The sequence below is a fragment of the Brachionichthys hirsutus genome, unplaced genomic scaffold, assembly GCF_040956055.1.
Source record: "Brachionichthys hirsutus isolate HB-005 unplaced genomic scaffold, CSIRO-AGI_Bhir_v1 contig_283, whole genome shotgun sequence".
Lineage (NCBI taxonomy): Eukaryota > Metazoa > Chordata > Actinopteri > Lophiiformes > Brachionichthyidae > Brachionichthys > Brachionichthys hirsutus.
The window spans coordinates 39,780-57,777 of NW_027180371.1; the positions used below are offsets into that span (position 1 = coordinate 39,780).

General features: G+C 41.6%; 3 protein-coding genes and 1 long non-coding RNA gene across 4 annotated transcripts; all 4 read right to left on the bottom strand.

The window, feature by feature from the left end:
- Nucleotides 1–2,999: 2,999 nt before the first annotated feature.
- Nucleotides 3,000–8,573, bottom strand: plk3 (polo-like kinase 3 (Drosophila)). Its single transcript, XM_068757771.1, has 15 exons — nucleotides 8,314–8,573; nucleotides 7,388–7,495; nucleotides 7,155–7,271; nucleotides 6,879–7,008; nucleotides 6,700–6,787; nucleotides 6,207–6,302; nucleotides 5,864–6,062; nucleotides 5,485–5,611; nucleotides 5,229–5,344; nucleotides 4,417–4,537; nucleotides 4,237–4,320; nucleotides 3,847–4,009; nucleotides 3,618–3,747; nucleotides 3,307–3,417; nucleotides 3,000–3,197 (listed from the first exon to the last, which is right to left on the bottom strand). Exons 1-15 carry the CDS (start codon nucleotides 8,521–8,523, stop codon nucleotides 3,000–3,002), a joined length of 1,998 nt encoding a protein of 665 aa, XP_068613872.1. The 5' UTR covers nucleotides 8,524–8,573.
- Nucleotides 8,574–9,639: 1,066 nt separating this feature from the next.
- Nucleotides 9,640–10,685, bottom strand: LOC137914170 (uncharacterized). The gene is made up of 3 exons (XR_011106414.1): nucleotides 10,567–10,685; nucleotides 10,065–10,126; nucleotides 9,640–9,980 (listed from the first exon to the last, which is right to left on the bottom strand). It is a non-coding gene; the product is annotated as an uncharacterized lncRNA (long non-coding RNA).
- Nucleotides 10,686–11,602: 917 nt separating this feature from the next.
- Nucleotides 11,603–14,561, bottom strand: cacybp (calcyclin binding protein). Its single transcript, XM_068757773.1, has 6 exons — nucleotides 14,442–14,561; nucleotides 13,511–13,721; nucleotides 13,315–13,411; nucleotides 13,128–13,227; nucleotides 12,400–12,494; nucleotides 11,603–12,295 (listed from the first exon to the last, which is right to left on the bottom strand). The coding sequence occupies exons 1-6, from the start codon at nucleotides 14,451–14,453 to the stop codon at nucleotides 12,133–12,135; spliced, it is 678 nt and encodes a 225-aa protein (XP_068613874.1). The 5' UTR covers nucleotides 14,454–14,561; the 3' UTR covers nucleotides 11,603–12,132.
- A 547-nt stretch (nucleotides 14,562–15,108) lies between these two features.
- On the bottom strand, nucleotides 15,109–16,294 carry LOC137914169 (small ribosomal subunit protein uS14m-like). Its single transcript, XM_068757775.1, has 3 exons — nucleotides 16,208–16,294; nucleotides 15,810–15,974; nucleotides 15,109–15,407 (listed from the first exon to the last, which is right to left on the bottom strand). The coding sequence occupies exons 1-3, from the start codon at nucleotides 16,274–16,276 to the stop codon at nucleotides 15,225–15,227; spliced, it is 417 nt and encodes a 138-aa protein (XP_068613876.1). The 5' UTR covers nucleotides 16,277–16,294; the 3' UTR covers nucleotides 15,109–15,224.
- Between the last annotated feature and the right edge of the window lie 1,704 nt (nucleotides 16,295–17,998).

The window sequence follows — 17,998 nt, forward strand, 5'->3', positions numbered from 1 at the left end:
TATTCAAACTGACACTGAAGACACAGATTCCTTCTGGGGTCATCATCGGAACGATAGAGAAACTAACAAGTGAGTGGAAGGAAGCCAAAGTCCACTCTGATATGGAGACAACATGGAAACTCAACACATGAAGGCCAAAAGTCGGGTTTGAACCCAAAGCCTTTGTCTGTGGGGTGACAGTGCCGAGTACTGTATCGCCAATGATGCTGCTTTCACGTCAGAATCAAAAACATCACTCTGGGATAGGTCACATAACTATTTTTCCACATATTGTGACTGAATATGAAAATGAATATAATTTGCACTGCAAAATCCATTGTAACATTATGCAAAATGAAAGAAGCACAAAGAGAACTTATAATGCAGATTTTTCAATTCTGTAGCAAATTGAGTCATTTAATTTGAATGTTATCCCACGTGATGATAAATTATCCAAAGACTTTTGTTCCATTCACTTGCAATCCAAAGCTTTGAATAAGCAGTGTACTACAGGCCATGCAAACCTGTGTGATCGTCCGGGTGCCTGTCGTTCCAGCCACGGTGGTTGTTATTCAGCATTGCCATTGGTGACTACAATAACCAACAGCTACAAAGGTATGACCCCAGCCCCAGCTCAGTGGAGGAACAAAGCGTCAATATCAGCCACGCTGTACTGTTTTCTTTATCTTAGGATTAATTGAATCACATGGGGACTGTTAGAGCTCTGAAGAGCAGCAGTGCACAGTTAAAATGGAAATACTGAGGCAAATGTGGTGAATACAATCAAAAGACAGCAGGAGTCCCTCAGTTGAGTTACGTACGAACGACTTTCAACGGAAACGGGACAGCAAGGGCTTTTTTTTTTTTTTTTTTTTTTTTTAAATACTCCTCAGACAGGTTGTTTGACTGCTTGTACTGACTGACTGTACGTACTGCTTTAACATTCTGTCTAATATATTCATTTATTTGTACCAGTTTCATGAAATAGGCATCAGTGTGTTAATGATTAATTTAGAGTTTTAGAATTAGTCTGAGACTGTTTCAGATGACACATGATCATAGACAATGTATTTTAAAGATGTCTGAGATAAGCAAGGCAATCTGCATAATAAAAAAATATGTTAACTTTTCTAAAGTTTTACCCTCTGCCAAATGTCTAACTGAATATATTGCTGATGTGGTGCAATGTTTTATCTTCACACTGCTGCCATTAATCAGGAGTTAGTCAGAAAAATAACGAAATGCTTAATTTTGATTTTCTGATGAAACAAATGCATATGGGAAGTCAGTTTTGAATAATCTTTATTTTTACCCCATTTCCCCCCCAAAAAAGTTACATACAAAAAGGTGATTGGAATTAAACATTTCATTCTGTCAAGACCATAACATTTAAACAATAAATAAAAAACATGTATAAATAAAGATAAATAAATAAACAGGACATTATGTGCCAAAAAAAGAAAATTCAAGACTCTTCTGATTTGGCAGATGGCTTTCACAATGTTGGGTTTTCTGAAAACATGTAATACTTGCATTCCATGTCAAAGTTTTTAGGATACAACTCTGGGTCTGGAAAAGAAAGCAATGTAAACTGATATACAGATTACAGTACAACAGAGTACAATGGTTCTCCATAGTAGGTACTAATGGGATATATAGGATACGCTAAATGCTTACACCAAGTAGTGAGTGTAGTGCTTTTGGACTTACTTCTAAACTTGGCTACAAGTACAAAAGTAAATTCCATCTGTAAAATCCATCTCAACTCTTGTTTGTATCCAGCTTGACATTCACAAAGGGCTGTTATTGCACTATGAAGACATCCCTCAGAAAGGCACTTTGATCCCTACTCTTTCCCCCCCCCCCCCCAACTTACGGTAAAACTGTGGTACACACATTCACCTACTGCATGTGACTTTAAAACAATTTAAAACCAACAAAAGGAAAAATGCCTTTTGGTATCGAGCTAAAAACTAAATAAAAAAACAAGTGGCAGTAAAACATTGCTTTCCAGATGAATTTACAAAAAAGTCATGTGCAGAACCGTGTTGCTCCCATAGCCCATTTTTGCTGTTGTTTTCCAGTGAGATTTGTTTCTAATGTCCAAGAAAAAAATGAAATGAAATTTATGTGACTGAAATGATGCAGCCATGAGTCGCTCCAATCCACAGCACCACCATCATCAAATAGGGCCTGGAATGTTGTTTGTGCATGTGTGGTCAAGATCGTAGTGTGATCCTATGGCTGGTTCACTTTTTTCTTAAAGGAAAATACATATATAAATGACTGTGCGCACCGTAGTCCAAAGAGGACAGAAACCAACCGAGGGTAGGAGGGTCTCTCTCTCTCTAATCAAATCATAGTTCTTCCCCAAAACATCTGTTGCAAGATCACAGTACAAGTGCAAGTCAACACCACAAAATATCTTGCTGCTGAAATAGAGCCTAAAAAAAGGATTCCAGCTGCAAGATAATTCTTGTTGCGAGCACAAAAATTGCAATTGTAGTGTTTAGGTACCTTTGAGAAACCATGCCAGGGTTATTGGCTTTCAGGAGAAGGCTGTGAGCTGCAGGGCTGGGTTGGTGACTGAATGATCCCGCCAAAGAAGCAGAGGTTTTCAGGAAAGGAAGGTATGAAGCAGGTTTTGGTGTTAATTTAGCATCAACTTGTGTGTGGGGGGGGGGGGGTCCCGGCCAAGAAGGAGTCTCCAGTTTCAGGCATCAATACCTTCCAGGTGGATACATTTGAGGCTGAAGCTGGACAGGCACACACCCTTGGGGCCGATGCTGCATTGGGCAACTTTCCTGACACCTTAATGTTTATCAAGGTCAATCTATTTGAAAATCAGCTGCATAAGTACCAGTCCAGACAAGAATATTTACTAAACTCCTCTGAGCAGCCTTCCATCTGGCAATGGGGAAGCAGTCAGCTCCTCACCACACAGTTGAGAAATCACACCAAACAACTCAGGCTGCCTGAGTGGAGAGGTTAGCCAGCCTGGGAGGCACAGAGCCGTGCTCTCAGGAATCTGTATGGTGTTGGAGCAGCTGCACCACATATCGCAGTCGGTGCCTTAGCTCGGCGGTGCAGCCCATTTCGATCAGCATGCTAAGGAGGTAAGTGCACGAGACACGATCGCGGCTGATGTAGGTGAGCAGGTAGGAATCGTCAGACGACTTGCACAAGATGATCTTTGTGTGGTCGGTGTAAAAGTTCACCTGGAATGGATCAAATACTAGTATTAATAAAACGGGTATATAGGATATGGTCAACTTCAGGTTTGTTTGAAGTGCTGCGGCAACACAAATCACATTGATGGCAACAAACCTGTAGCGTGCCATTGTTGAAAAGCATAACAAGAGCGTGGTCAGTCTTGACCCACTGAAGCAGCAGAGGAGGGGTGCCGGAAAATTGATCCTCACAAACCAGATCTCCGCCCTGAGGGGTCAAGGTCAGAACATTTTGCTTCAGCAACAGCATGTCACCTTTGGTAATTGTGCCCTTAATTTAAATAAACTCGGAAAATCTACGAAAAGTTCGTAAAAAAGGGAACCTTTTTTCAAAGTAAAATAAAAATGCAATCCGAGTGTTCAACGAAACGAAACGCTGCGTTGTTGGTGCTCAAAGCTCGCTCCTACCTCCATGAGGTTCTGCTCCATGTAGTTGGCCATAAGCTCTACAATTTGTTTCTGGCTGCGAAGCTGCTCAGGCAGGGAGGCGGCAGGGAAAGTGAAATGTTTGTTGTTGGTCAAGCAGTAATGGACCGTCCTGTTTGGAAGGAAAAAATGAGTAACGTTGCAGAGTTTCATCCTTAAGCATTACAAGTGTTTACATGATAGTGAGCATTGCGGTTCTATAACGACTTACTTGCGCTGGTTACACAGACTGAGATGTGTTCCCTCGTTGAAGAGCACGCCAATGCTTTGGTTGGAGAGCTGGTAGCCAAACCCGTATTTGTTAGAGTAGTCGACCCATTTAGTCACCCACAGGAAGGACCGTGGCCTGGACAGGCATGGTGGGTTTCTTGTCGCTGGAGATAAAAGGTTTTATTAATAAGGGAACAATTTCGACGAAGAACATACTGGTCTCATGAATACAGTAAAATAAAAAACAAATGATAGTAAAATCCTCCAAATGTTATGAAGGCTTTGGACTACGGGAGATTTACGCAGATCCCAGGGGCGTCTAGTCAATCTAATAACAACGATAAAGGATTTGGAATCCACAGTTATAATGTGCAAGTTTATGATCTCGTACCTGCAGGCATGGCCGCCAGGCAGCTGTTGAGTACTTTCACGGATAATTCCGCAATAGCTGCAGGGGTAAGGATATCCTCACATGCTGGACGGAAAAAGCAAAAAATTCAATTAGTCCAAAAGACCAAACTGAAAATGGAACGCAGAGAGACATCGACAGAGGAAGAATCATTGTTCCTACGTTCAGTGCTGCTGGCCATGGTGCCCTTGAAGGACCGTGAGATTGACTTCCTGGATTCGTCCTCAGCGGGAGTCTGTTCCAGAGGCACAGAGTTGACCAGCTGACCAGCTGGAGACGACACCTGAGCAGCAACAAAACAGACATGATCTAAACACGTTGAAAAGTGAGGACAAGCGGCCAAATCATAAACAAAGACGCGCAATATGAGTCATTCTGCAAATGTGCTCCGATTTCATTTGACAAAACTGATCGAAAGCTAGCATTTCAAAAAAAACATTCTCCTCACTGGGGGGGGGGTGGAAACAACAACAACTAATGCCTCTCAAATAAAACCTTGTTTCTGAGTATGTAAAATATGAAGATATGCACAACAAAGAGTGAACATTTCTTGTGCATATCATGGTGGAATGCAATAACCGTCGGCCTCTATAAATAGCAATGGGACCGGTCGGATGAGTGGAATTCTTTGAATACTGCAGTCACACGTAGATGTAGCCCTGCTTTAATGAATCTGTAGTAAAATCAGAGCCAAGCTGCCGACAAGAATCTTATACATCAAGCATTACATTGCCAGAGAAAGTCCAAGACTGTCATTCACAATCCTGTTCTGTGGGGGGGAAACCAACGCTCCTTCATGATGAGTAATCCATCCACTCAAACCCGAGCGCGGTGCCATTTAGAAGACTGTCTTACTGTTTAAACGAGCATGCTGAAAAACGTGTTAAGCCCTTGGAATGCCCCCATTTTGTTTCAAGTAAACAAGGTTAACATTCTCCTTCTTGTATAAATAGGACAAACACACACACACACACCTCATTTGGTCCCACTGTCTTGTAGCTGATTTGCCGGTTGATGGAGCATTTAACGATGCCCGACACCAGTTTGGAAATGTCTTTGTCATCTTTTTCCTCACAGGGAATCTTCTCCGCTGCAAAAACAGGAATCCTTTTTAGTATTACCTTAATTTGAAATATTTCAGACAAATGCTGAATACACACACAAAAAGATAGTTGCTAGCTGAATATATTTCATAACACATAAGAACTGTGTCAAGACAGCCTCACTAACCTTTCGGTTTCTTTTTACCGAAGAGACTCTTTGCCATCTTGCTGAAGAATTTCTTGGCAGGGCTGGGGGGACGGAGCTCTGGCACCATCACACAGCTGCTAGGGGGAAGTTTATCCGGGGTGAAGCCCTAGAGCAAAATAAAGACAAGGGCGTGACAAAGACGGGAGAGGAATGAAGCCTACACACATCTCATTCTGAGCCACAAGGCAAAAGCATTTATTTCTCTCATTTTAGTCAAATAAGTGTGAATGTATATATTTATATGCACACATTTCTTGATTTTTCTTAGACTTTGAGGCGTATTTCTTGTGCTACAGAGTGAAAAATTGATGAACTATCATTGCAACTTTAAACTGAATGAATCGGAACTGTTGCGTACTTTGCTGAAGAAATCATGGTTGAGGATTTGATCCAGTGTGAGTCTGTCGCTGGGATTCTTCTGCAGGATGCCAGAGATGAGTTTCTGGGCAGCGGGGGACAGTGTGGAAGGCAAATGGTACCTAACTTCCTTTATACACTTGTAGGTCTCCTTCAGGTCAAGAGTCTCAAAAGGAGGGTTGCCACACATCAGTGTATACCTGAATGGGATGGAAAAAACAGACAACCATTTATTTCGAGAGACAAAAAAAAAAAAAAAACATGATTCAGTATAATGAGTCAAATTAATGCCAAGACATGAGTAAAAGAGCAATTCTGTCGTTGAAATCAGAAATCCTACTCACATGACACATCCGAGGGACCAGATGTCAGACTCTGTGCCGTGGCCCTGTCTGTTGAGCACCTCAGGGGCCAAGTAGTTTGGAGTCCCACAGATGGTTCTAAAGACAAGTTCAAGTACAGAGCAGAGTTAATGACAAGTCCTAGTCAAAGTAGGTTATGCTCTGCAAGTCTGCAAACAAAGAAGTAGCGGTTAGAGCTCTTTCTGGGACAGTCAGCCTTCAGGTATTCCACAGGAAGGTGTCAAACAGGTACTGAAACTACGCTCTACACTCAACTGCCACTTGGAAACCCGTTTAGTTGGGTGCTTGCTGAAGGAAAGATGTGGGAGGAAGTATGTGCTTCGAGACTTGTGCAATTGTAAAAGCAAAAACATTTCTTTTTTTTAAATGAGCCTATATAATAAATGTTGACATTTGGGGGGAAGTTTCAAATAATAGTTCCCTTCTGATCTAACATTTTTGGATCGCCAGTCTAAAAAAAAAAAAGAATACGCACTTTTTCCTTTGCTCAACCGTCTCCAGCTTGGCAGCGAGGCCGAAGTCTCCCAGCCGTACCTCCATGTTCTCATTGACAAAGAAGTTGCCTGAAAGAGAAAAGCATTTGCTTCCGTCAGCATTCCACAGGAGGCGCGAGCCTGGCAATAGTCACGGCAGATTCCTGGGAATGCCTCATACCTAGTTTGAGATCTCTGTGCAGGATCCCTCGGTTGTGGAGGTACTTGAGGCCGGATATGATCTGTCTGAGGTAATATCGCACTTCTGGTTCTGTGAGCGTGTTTCTCGCCTTCCAAATGTGCGCCAGGGACTGCAAAGACAACGAATGAACCATCAGCCCCGTGTGTGGAGTCTCGATTGAGCCACTTCGTCAACGAGGCGAAGCAAGCTGAAAAGACGCCGCCCCGGAGAAATGAAATCTGCACAAACTGTTCTAGACAATTCCTCCAGTCTCACCTTTCGACTGCAGAGCTCGAGGAATATGTAGATGTTTTCTTGGTCTTCAAAATAATGAGAGAATTTCACCACATGCTTGTGGGACATGGTTTTGTGGAGTTCTATCTCATTTGTTATCTGGAAGAAGAATAAAGAAAGACAAGTCAATGTATGCGTGTGCATTATGCTGCAATCCTAAAAACACAGATACCGACACACGGCCATGCTGAAGCGTCTCTCCGGGGACTGCGTACCTTGTCCCTCTGGTGCGGCTTGGACACCCTGCTCTGTGGAATCACCTTCACGGCATACATTTTGTTACTGGAGAGGTCCGTCATCTCGTAGCATCGAGCAAAGCCACCCTTATGGGGGAAACCAACAAGACAGCCGGTTAACAAAACTGGTCTCAAGGACAGATATTTGATCCCATCAACATCTGAACAGCAATGAACATTATACTGAATCAGCCGACACTGAAAGGCTGGTGTGGACGGGGATATATATATATATATATATGTTTTAAACCCATCTTTGAATATACCTTGTAATAATCCATCAGGATCTAGCATTAAACCTCATCGAGCGTGTTTTTTTGGTGCAATCGCGACACAAGTCGAGACGCATTCAGGGCCACACGGGCTTGACGACATGACAGGCCGAGCTGCTGCATTCATGAACCGGAACGGGGGGGGACAGACGCTTCCAGCTCTGCGGCAGGCAACAGACAGAGAGCCACGAGACTTGGGCGGCTGCCCAAAAGCAAAGCTGCTCGGTGACGCGCAACACGTTGACGCAGCCGCTCCATTCATACGCGTTTCATGGAGCGGGGATTCACAGCCACAGAGCAGCCGTCTCGGGGGGTGAGCGCGTGGGATGATCGTTGTAAATACGCACCCCGGGTTTTATAAAGGTGTTGTCAATTGCGTGTGCGCGCGTGAGAGCCGTGACGCACCTTGCGCCTGATCCATTCATTCAACGACGCGCCGGTTTGGCCACCATGAGGTCATTACAGACGCGCCGCATTAACACACCTGGAGATCAGCTAATGGGCATCTTTAATTAAAACACTGCCAATGTCCGGATCGACCTAAAAACCAGCGAGTCTTTGACTAAAAGACCCGGAAACACCTGGAAATATCCACGTAGCGGAAGCAGACGCACATTATATTAAAAAGCGTACCTTTCCCAAAAGCTTTCCTTTGCAGTAGGATCTCCCCGTCTTGGAGTCCGTCACCACTTGGGCCAGTTCTGGTTTGGCTTGTTCGGGTTTATTCCTGCCGTTTTTCACCGGGGCGAAGGACGTTCCACGCTCCGGAGCAGCTTTAAAGAAATCCGCATTCATGGTGTGGCAGGAAAGACGCTGCGCCGCGGTGAAACAGCCGGTATCCATCGGGCACGGCGGGGTAAACGGTCAGTTCGCGGAGCCTAAATATACGTATATATCCTCCTCGTTTATATTCTCAGTAGTCAGTCTTGTACCGACGCGTCCACTCAAGCGCCCGTACCCATTTGTCGTGTCTGGGCATTGCTCTCGGAGGCTTTATAGGCGGTGGGCGACGTCACGGAGGACGGAGCGAGAGGGAGGCGGCGCACTGGTGTGTGTGTGTGTGTGTGTGTGTGTTTGGGGGGGGGGGGGGCACGGACACGCAATCAAAAGCTGATGAAGACATATGAATGAATGGATGGTGAAGATGGTGAACTCGCCCCGGCGTGGCTGCGCGGACACGCCGGGGCGAGTTTCCAGCTTCCAGTCATGTTTTTTTTTTTTTCCAGGTTGTTGAAGGAGACTCTGGTATCAACACGTGTTGCAAATAAAGTTAAATTAAATGATCACCTCCCGAGCTTGTGATGGAAACTAGAGAACATATTGATTTCAGTGAAATCAGACACGTTCACATGGAAATATATTTAAGTATTATCATTTGACCAGAATAGTTACAGGATAAATTAGTCTGGCATCCTTACAGGTCTCGTAATTAGAATGGGCACGCGTGAGTTAAGTCTACTATGACATCCTGGAAACTCTTTCAAATGAAGATTTTACCATAAAGCATTCTGGTAGATTTCGCTCATCCAAGTGTGTGAGATAAGCTCAAGTGAAATAAATGTTTGATCGCAGCTGCCATCTGGTGGTTAGGGACAGTTCATTGAACGTGTTAGCCATTAACCTAAACATAATACAGCACAGGGACCGATTGAAGCATTAACCGACCTCTGCTAGTTCTGTTTAGCCGGTCTGTTGTGGTTCTGTTGCTGCTGTTCCCCCGCTAACACGCCAGGTCGCTACTGTTACCTTTCCTGGGCCACTCGGTGGGATTTTGCCCATGAACGGGCTCAAATAGCGACGAAATTCCGTCAATTATCCATCCGTACATCCCCAGACACACACGATAAAATTCTACCGAACTCTTTGACGTGGGCCAGGACTATTTCAACAGTGGTAAAACTAAATACTACGATCTGAAAGTTAAATACAAAAATAAATGAGATGCCCAATCAACGTGACAAAGCTGCTTTAAGATTGCAATTCAGACTGTGACATTGACGTGTCCTGATAAACATGTTGATCCACTTGGTCACTGCTCATGTTATCATGAGTCTAAAATGCAAATGAACACCATTAATAATTGATATGTCTTGTTTTACACATAGGATTCAAAAACGTGTTTGTTTTGCAGGCAGATTAACGGCATAAGCGAGTAAAAATCAATATATTTATGAATGGCGCATAAACCTGCATCTCTTCATAATGTCTGAGCTTTTCAGATATCGTCGTCAGCGGTTTCCGGAGCATGAGCAGAGCTGCTACCTCAACCGCAGTCTTCTTTACAAAGCTTAGAACTACATCTGAAACACAGGAGACAAATGTCAACGGCTGTCTTTATTTGGAATTAACAGCAACATTTTTTTTTATTTTTTTTTTAAACAAACCCCTTCTGCATCTTTTCACCTCCACCGGGTCACTCTGGGAAACACCGTCTGCAACATCAACACTGCAAAAGTAAAACACAACAACAACAATCAAACACAAACATTAATACATTTCCCAACACCATAATAGCAGCAAATTGAAGACAAATTTGGGTAACTTCATTTAAGTTATATTTATTTGTGTTCACCTGCTCTGAAAACGTTCAGCCTTGACTAACACATTTACAATGTGAAGGTTATTAGGACTGTTGAGTGAGTCAATGAACTCGAACACAGGTTCTGAAGCTAAACAGCGTCTTAACAAGCTAGCGGTGCACCAAAATCACGAGCAGCTTCACTCAGCTCCACGCAGCGTGGAAGAACAACACTTCACGGTGTTCTATGATCCTGCTTTCAGCTAACTAGCTCCAACTTAACCGAGTACTGAAACCCTCGCAAACTTATTGACGGATTGCTGTCGTGTAGCTAACTTTCCAAGCTGCTATTTAAGCAAAGGACACACCTGTGTAACTTCGGGACAGCTCATTGAACGTATTAGCCGAGACAAAATACAGCATAAAGGCGATAAAACAAAACACTACGATCTCCGACACTGTCAGCAGCTGACTTAGCTTAACTGTTAGCAGAACTATACAGAAACGCGAAAGATGTGCGTCTTCTACGCGTCATACACGGATCAGACGACCATTGGCTGCTGAGCGGAGTGACGGATAAGCAGCCAATGGTCATCTGATCCGTCACTCCGCTCAGCAGCCAATGGTCGTCTGATCCGTCAGTGACGTCAGTGACGGATCAGACGACCATTGGCTGCTGAGCGCGTCAGTGACGGATCAGATGCCCATTGGTTGCTGTGCTGCTGACGTAAACTCTGGGTTCACGTCCCAGATACAAGACAGCCAATGCACACGATGAAATCTTTTAAATACTTTTTAACTTTACTCTTTAACTAACGGCGTATATAATAATAATAATAGAATGCACGTTTAGTGCTTTTTTAAAAAATAGCTTATTTGCCGCGATTGTAAAACCAGAATATAATCAGGTAAATAATAGAATAACAAAGGACAACGTTATGGTGTCCGAATAGTAATTCATGTCAGTAATTAAGCAGTTCCATTAAGGCAAAAAAACAAAGCTGGATTTGAGTCTAGAATGTAATGCTGAATCCTAACACCAATTGTTTGGTTCCTGTATGAGTGAGCTCTATAATAATCCCTTTCTGGCCTCATATTACTTTTAATGAGGTATAATGTGTGATTCTTAGTCCAGTTATATTATTGTATAGCAACTGGCAACAAGATATAGAGTACAGTGTGGCTATGCTCAGTTATTATTTAGGTTTACTGGATTTTAATGCTCTGGAAACAAGATGTGAAATGTAAGTCTGTAAATGTTATGTAGCTGGATTCTCATTTTCTGATCACAGGTAAAATCCCCACCTTGCAATGACTTGAGAAATCAGCATTATGCTCAGTCAATATTTAAAACAGTAAAAATAAGAGGTGCGTTTAAAAACGAGACAACTGAGGACAGTTCAGTTCAATCTGTATTTGTGAGGATTTTATGAACAATGACAATACAGCAAAGTAAAATGTTCCAACATGTACACAAATGGAGGAAAGTAGCTTTTGTATAATGCACCTGCACAAAGATCACAATAGGCAAGCGAAACATTAAGGGATTAGAATGTTTTACACACCATGCAGCAAGAGTGACTAAAATACAGACCCATACAGGAACGTAAATCACACTGGACTGGATGAATTACTGACAATAACTTCAACCCTTAAATGTGACAAAAAAAATGTAATCATTGCAAATTCTTGCTCTGCGACAGCTGGATAGAAGAATTAAATTTGAGCAGATGTTTGCTGAGGAACTGAGAAAAGCATGCGCAACGAAGAGTGAATATCAGATTAGCAAGGTACAAAAATAAAAGAGGGCACACCTGACTGCTGAGCTGTCTGCTGAATGTCAAGATTTCGTGGTAATGTGATTTACGTATTGGACTTCAGACCATGACTAATAGATTCAAGCTAAGTTAGCTGCCTTGCGGTGAGAAAGCAGTTCAGAAGTCCATCGTGCCCTCTCCTCGCGTCTTCTTCTCTTGGGACTCCGACCAGGCTTTGTTGATGGTTCTCTTTATCTCGTCGTCTCCCTCCGAGTAAATCTTCTTCAGCATGTTCATCAGCCCATCGCCGGGGTCTGCACTCTCGTCTACATTTGGTTTTCTGTTGAGGGACAGGAGGTCAAACGTTTGTACGCATAACTGATATTCACACAGGCTACAGTTTAAAGAGCAGAGAGTTACAGTCTCTCTCTTCTTTAAACTTACGCTTTCTCCTTGGACTGCTTTTCCACCTTTGTCAGGCAGTCCCAGTTATTTGAGGTCTGCTTCTTGCACATGACCAAGACCATGTCTGTTTTTATCTGTTGAAAGGAGCAGATTGTTAGGTCTTTCAAACCTTCTGCTATTTTTCCATTCAAGTTGGTAGACTCAACACCAGTCTTAGCATCACCATGGACAACCACACTACTAGAACTGTACTAATATTAGATGCCCATGTTTCTTTGGAAATTCTGATGGATCTATAAAAAAAAAATAGTTGAACAGAAATTCAGACAGACACAACAGGAAATCTAGATTTAGGGCCGGTCATATGACTACAAAATAATCAAATGAATAAACCAATATACATACTGAGGAATGCTAATAAATAATTATTTGATTTGCCTTTATTAACAGTGTCTGGGAAGTTTGCCAACAAGGTGTGTAGTGTAAATATACTGAACAATTAAATCTTAGAAGAAATGTAGCCTTCAGTGTTTTGCTGAAGGCTTGATTTCATTTTCCTAATGTAGGTTGCTCGGCTTGATGTCTTATTTTTCCTAAGGAATAAATGGCAGGAAATTTTACAGTTTTGCTTTTACAACCGTTACATTTGTATGTGTGTCACACAAGATGTTCTGTATTAGTTATCACATATTAAGGCAGGTGAGTAAATATGCCAGTACTTGTTAAGTGCCTGAGCAATATTCTAACCAATATTTATATTCACTTACCTTTTTACAGCTGTCATTTTGATTGATTGGATGCAACAGGTTGGAAATCGCCAAATTATGGTTTTTCCCGTTTAGTTCCTTCACCAGCACAGACAATGACCTGCAGAAAAATGAACAATTGCCACAATTGTATTATATTACCACCATTACTAATCAACATCGTGTTCATATACGATTACCATCTTACCCATCTGTGAAGTTGACCTCAACATTTTCCGATGGAATTTTGTGCACGTCCTTCAATGTAAGATATATCTTGACAAATTTCTCAGATTGATCCCATGCTGCAGAGAAGAAGAGAAGTGTGGGCAATTTGCAAATACCTTCTTTATTCCAGCACATGTGTGAATACGTTGTAGTCTTAAGAAATAATAGAACCATACCATAGTTGGTGATTTTGACTGTGTACGTGGCTTTAGAGACAGCAGCTGGGTCTGCCTCTCTCCTAGCTTGTTGCTCTTTCTGTTGTTTTTTGACAGAAAGCTCCTTCTCCACCTGTTTCTGCTCCTGCTTTAACAGCTCCTGCACTCGCTTCCTCTCCGCTTTCTCCGCGAGTGATCCCAGCTCCTGCAAATCTGCCTCCAGCTGTTTGATCTGTATTTGGGGGGCAAGGATTAGATCACTAATGGATGTCCATCATTGAGTTAGTTAGAAAGATCAGAGAGCAAGTATTAACTAAAAATATGCAATGCATCAAAAGGAGTAATTTCACCTCAGCTCGGACATGATTTCTATTTTCATTGGTCACAATATTTCTTTAACTACTTATAACAGGATATTATTATGTCATTATAATTGTTTTTTGTTGTAAACATTCTTTCTGTTTACTGCTGTAAGGGAGCTGCAACTCTTGGAATAGAAAAAAATAGAGCGGTCATCGATCAACATATGTTTACAACATATGTTGATCGATCAACATATGTTTACAACATATGTTGATCGATGCCTTCAATATGAGGACATTGATAAATTATTAGTTACCTAGCTAGCTAAATTAGTAAATTAAACAATAGCGTAAATGCAGCCTCTCGCTACAGCTAACTAAGCTAATTGACTCCTGCCACCTCGCATGACTAAGCATTGATGTAAACTTCCACAAATAGGCGTGTTACTTTTGGTTAAGCGAATCCAATCACTTCGTGAACTAAAATATAACAACACTGCTCTGAAAATCGAACCAAACCAAGCTAGTTTAACGAATGCTAGCCGAAGCAGCATTGCTGTGTGGCACCATGTGGTTAGCAACCTCCAGCTCGCTAATGCCACAACAAAAACAAATTCTTTCGACAATAAAATTAATAAAAGTGTGTTTACCTGTTCATCCATTTAGCCCGAATCTTTTTAAAGTTGCGAGTTTCAGAAAGGTTACGGGTTTGTCTTCCCTAAAATGCGTGCACGCTCAGTGGTGACAGAATAACGTAACTTCCTTCTTCTTTAGGGATAGCCAGGGTGAACCGTCGCCACCTACTGGACTGGAGTGTCGGAATATTTAAAATGGTTATTTTTTGCTGCAATGTACTTAGTAAGTTTTATTATGAATTTTATGCGTACATGGATTGGGATCAAATAAATTGAATGTAGATGATTAAAATCTTTGAATTATGGTGAGGTTAGTGTTTAAATTTAAGAACAAAATCTCATCCTGTAATTAGCAGCAGGTAACAACTCACAACTCAGTTTCCTGGATATGCCAGATTTTGAATGCACTTCTGTTGACTATTACACATATTAAGATTTAAAGGAAAGTTGCTGAATTGGAATATTAATTTCTTGTGCAAAGCTATGAAAACACTTACAGCTTCTATATAGGTTCCCTTGTAATATCTATGATACAGGACTGTTTTTCGCAACAACAAAGATATTTATGAAGGTAAAGTGAAATAATTATTCATCCATTTCTGAATGAGTCAACCATAAGGAGACCTTAACATTTCCTATTTAAATGGACTGCAACATCAACATTTACAAGACTTTTCTGACGAAATATTTTTAATGCAGTTAATACACTCGGCGAAAGACAAAACACAAGTCTGTATACATCCTGCTCCTCTTAAACTTTATGATTGAATTTGACTGCAACATCCAATGAATCCACAGTCACCACCTTGCCCTCATAATCCCAGACAGCTGGCTGTGGTCAGCCAAATCGCGGAAGACGATGCGGCTCAGTCTCCACCTCCGCTTCACCCCCCGGGGCCGGGAAGTCATCACACATCTGTTGCGTATTCTGACAGGGCAACTGTCCCTGGGCAATGCAGCAATTTCCTGATCCGCGACCTCCTGTAAAAGTAACCAATGTTTAGGAATTCAGTATTTATTTGTATTTTCTTGAAAAAAGTTGGACAATAAATACACTTCGCACAATGCTTCTTTACACACAAAGGGGGATAATATTTTTTTAAATATAGAGCCATATAGAGACTTACAAAAAAGATTGAGATTCAATAAAAACCAACTAATAATGAACTCAAAATTGACATGTAGAAAGAACAATCACATTAAATACTCAAAACATCCAACTGTGTTACTCTGCTGTGTAATTTATGACCATAAGTATGAGATAATACTGTATTTCAAAGAAAAAAATACCCTAATCCTAAACTCCTTCTGAATTATTGATTGGAACAACATAAATTTAACAAAGGACAACATGAGGTTGAGGGAAAAACAACTACTTATTACCTGAAGCTCTTTGGGCAGGACGGTGTTCTTCCTCAGTGCATTGATCCGTAGCCTCTCATCTGCGTAGTCAAAGGCCATCTGTCTTCTTTTGAGGTCCCTCACCATCCTCCAGTTAACATAGTTACCCCTCACCTGCTCCACTGTTCCCCAGCAGCTCCTCAGCACCTGCATACAGTGTTCCAGCATTTGCTGTAAACTATTACGGCGTATAACAAGGAAGCTATTTAGCTACGAAACAGCGTTTGTGACATTGCAGACAAGCTATAGCTACAAAGCTAGTAAATACACACTAAAACTGAAAACGTTGCTCTCGATTACGTATTTTCTACTGAGTCGGAAACATGCTCATAATACACTCTCTTAATACAGAATATATGACGTTATAGTAACCGAAATACCTGCTTTGGGACGCATAAAGTAGCGTAAAATGTATTTAACCCTAAACATGCTATCCTGATGGCCGCCATTTTTAATTCGCTCCTGTCCAAAATCACCAAGGAAGAATGAAAGCACTGAAAATATCGCCACCTATCGAGCAGGAGTGCAACTGATACAAGGAGGAAACCTCCAAGGAAATAAATACATTTTGTCCATCTTTTCCGAAGTCACCATGAGCGGAACAAACAAATAAAATAAAAAACATTGTATTTCTGACACAGTGTAGAGGGTCACAACGACACAGCGAAGTAGTTAAAGTGGCTCCCATGACATATCAACACGCGCAATTCAGAAACTTGATAGCTATTTATAAATGAATTGTTGTAGTTGACTAAACAACGGTTATTTTTGATTGGTGTTTTAAATTACAAATCGATATTCCCTTTGAAAAATACTGCAAAGAATTTGAAGATGATGCATGATGTACTGTTGATCAACAGGTGGCAGTGTTGCCCCGCAAGTATGAGACAATGCTCTTCCTCTTCATCCTCCAGAGGTGTCGGTTCCCTGTTCTAATGTCTGACTGAAATCCTCATAAACCCAGACCCATCATTTCTCCTTTGTCACCACCAACAATGAAGCTTTTTGGGGTTTAAAAAAAGCAGACATCATTAAATTAAACTGTGCAATGTGGTCTTCTGTCAACATGGAGTAATTTATTAGATTAATATTCATATTTGAAAAGCTGTAGGCAACACTAAAGTTAATAAAGTTAATGCAGTCTTTTTATTGTGCCAAATGAAAAGAACCAAGCACATGTTACAGTATTTAAAGTCTATTTAATACATCACTGACAGAGCAAACCATTCAGCCATGATTTTTTTTAATCATGGAAAATTCAAACGCTCCCGTGAGTGTATTTAAACACCCTGTAAGAAGTTTAACTCTTTGAGATAAACTAAGACTGAAAAGAGGAAAATATCTTTTTGACTTTCAGAAATTTAATAACCAGACACAACGCTTAAACAGATAGTATCAAAACGTGGACAGAAATGTCTGCAGACATTAAACATTATAGTACATAATACCGTTACCTAACTTTAATTGAAGCATTGAATCAACAGTCTCAAGACGATGCCTTCACTGACACGTCGGCAAGAGAACTCCTTCACCACTTTCCAATCAGTATCCATCTGAAGCAGATACAGGTCGTTTAGCTAGACGGCGTGACCTGACTGACTCAGAGATCTCTGCTTTCCAAACCTCAGAAATGCCTAGAGTCCCCCCCCCCTCTGCCCCAGGAGAGAGAGAGAGAGAGAGAGAAAGACAGAAAGAGAGAGCTAGAGTGTGTGATGTCAAATTCATGGCAGGCATGCAAGCAGGTTAGGATGCTTATCCACATAAATGATAAAACAACCATATCAAACATTAGTCAGAATCCAAATGAGTCCAGCTCCTTCAAAAGGAAGGCAGAGAATTAGAGAAAAAGGGAAGACGCATCTGTTGTTATACTTACAGGACCACCAGTGCTCTGGAAAGTATAGTCTGCGAGCTTCTGAAACAAGCCTGTGGTGACCCCTGAGACTCAGGTGAAGGGCAATGCCATGTGCGGTTACACAAACCCGAAGTGTTTCTGTTGTGTCAGTGTTTGAGGAAGTGTTCGTTTTTATGACCTCACTATTTCATGCCTGACTGTGTTAAAACTGCAGTAGTACAGGGAGGGAATGGGCTATTACCGGTAGGTACTCTCCAAGAGAAATATCACTCAAACAGTGTGTCTGTCACTCTGTCATTCAAGCACAATCACAAAT

Coding starts and splice junctions, on each gene's coding strand:
- LOC137914169 (XM_068757775.1), bottom strand. CDS start 16,276: ATGGCGGCCATCAGGATAGCATGTTTAGGGTTAAATACATTTTACGCT. Junction 15,975..16,207: donor CTTTATGCGTCCCAAAGCAG/GTATTTCGGTTA, acceptor CACTGTATGCAG/GTGCTGAGGAGCTGCTGGGG. Junction 15,408..15,809: donor TCCTGCCCAAAGAGCTTCAG/GTAATAAGTAGT, acceptor TTACTTTTACAG/GAGGTCGCGGATCAGGAAAT.
- plk3 (XM_068757771.1), bottom strand. CDS start 8,523: ATGGATACCGGCTGTTTCACCGCGGCGCAGCGTCTTTCCTGCCACACC. Junction 4,321..4,416: donor CATGGCCAGCAGCACTGAAC/GTAGGAACAATG, acceptor TTTTCCGTCCAG/CATGTGAGGATATCCTTACC. Junction 3,418..3,617: donor TGGAGCAGAACCTCATGGAG/GTAGGAGCGAGC, acceptor TTGACCCCTCAG/GGCGGAGATCTGGTTTGTGA.
- cacybp (XM_068757773.1), bottom strand. Junction 13,412..13,510: donor AGTCAAAATCACCAACTATG/GTATGGTTCTAT, acceptor TCTTCTCTGCAG/CATGGGATCAATCTGAGAAA. Junction 12,495..13,127: donor AAAATGACAGCTGTAAAAAG/GTAAGTGAATAT, acceptor TCCTTTCAACAG/ATAAAAACAGACATGGTCTT.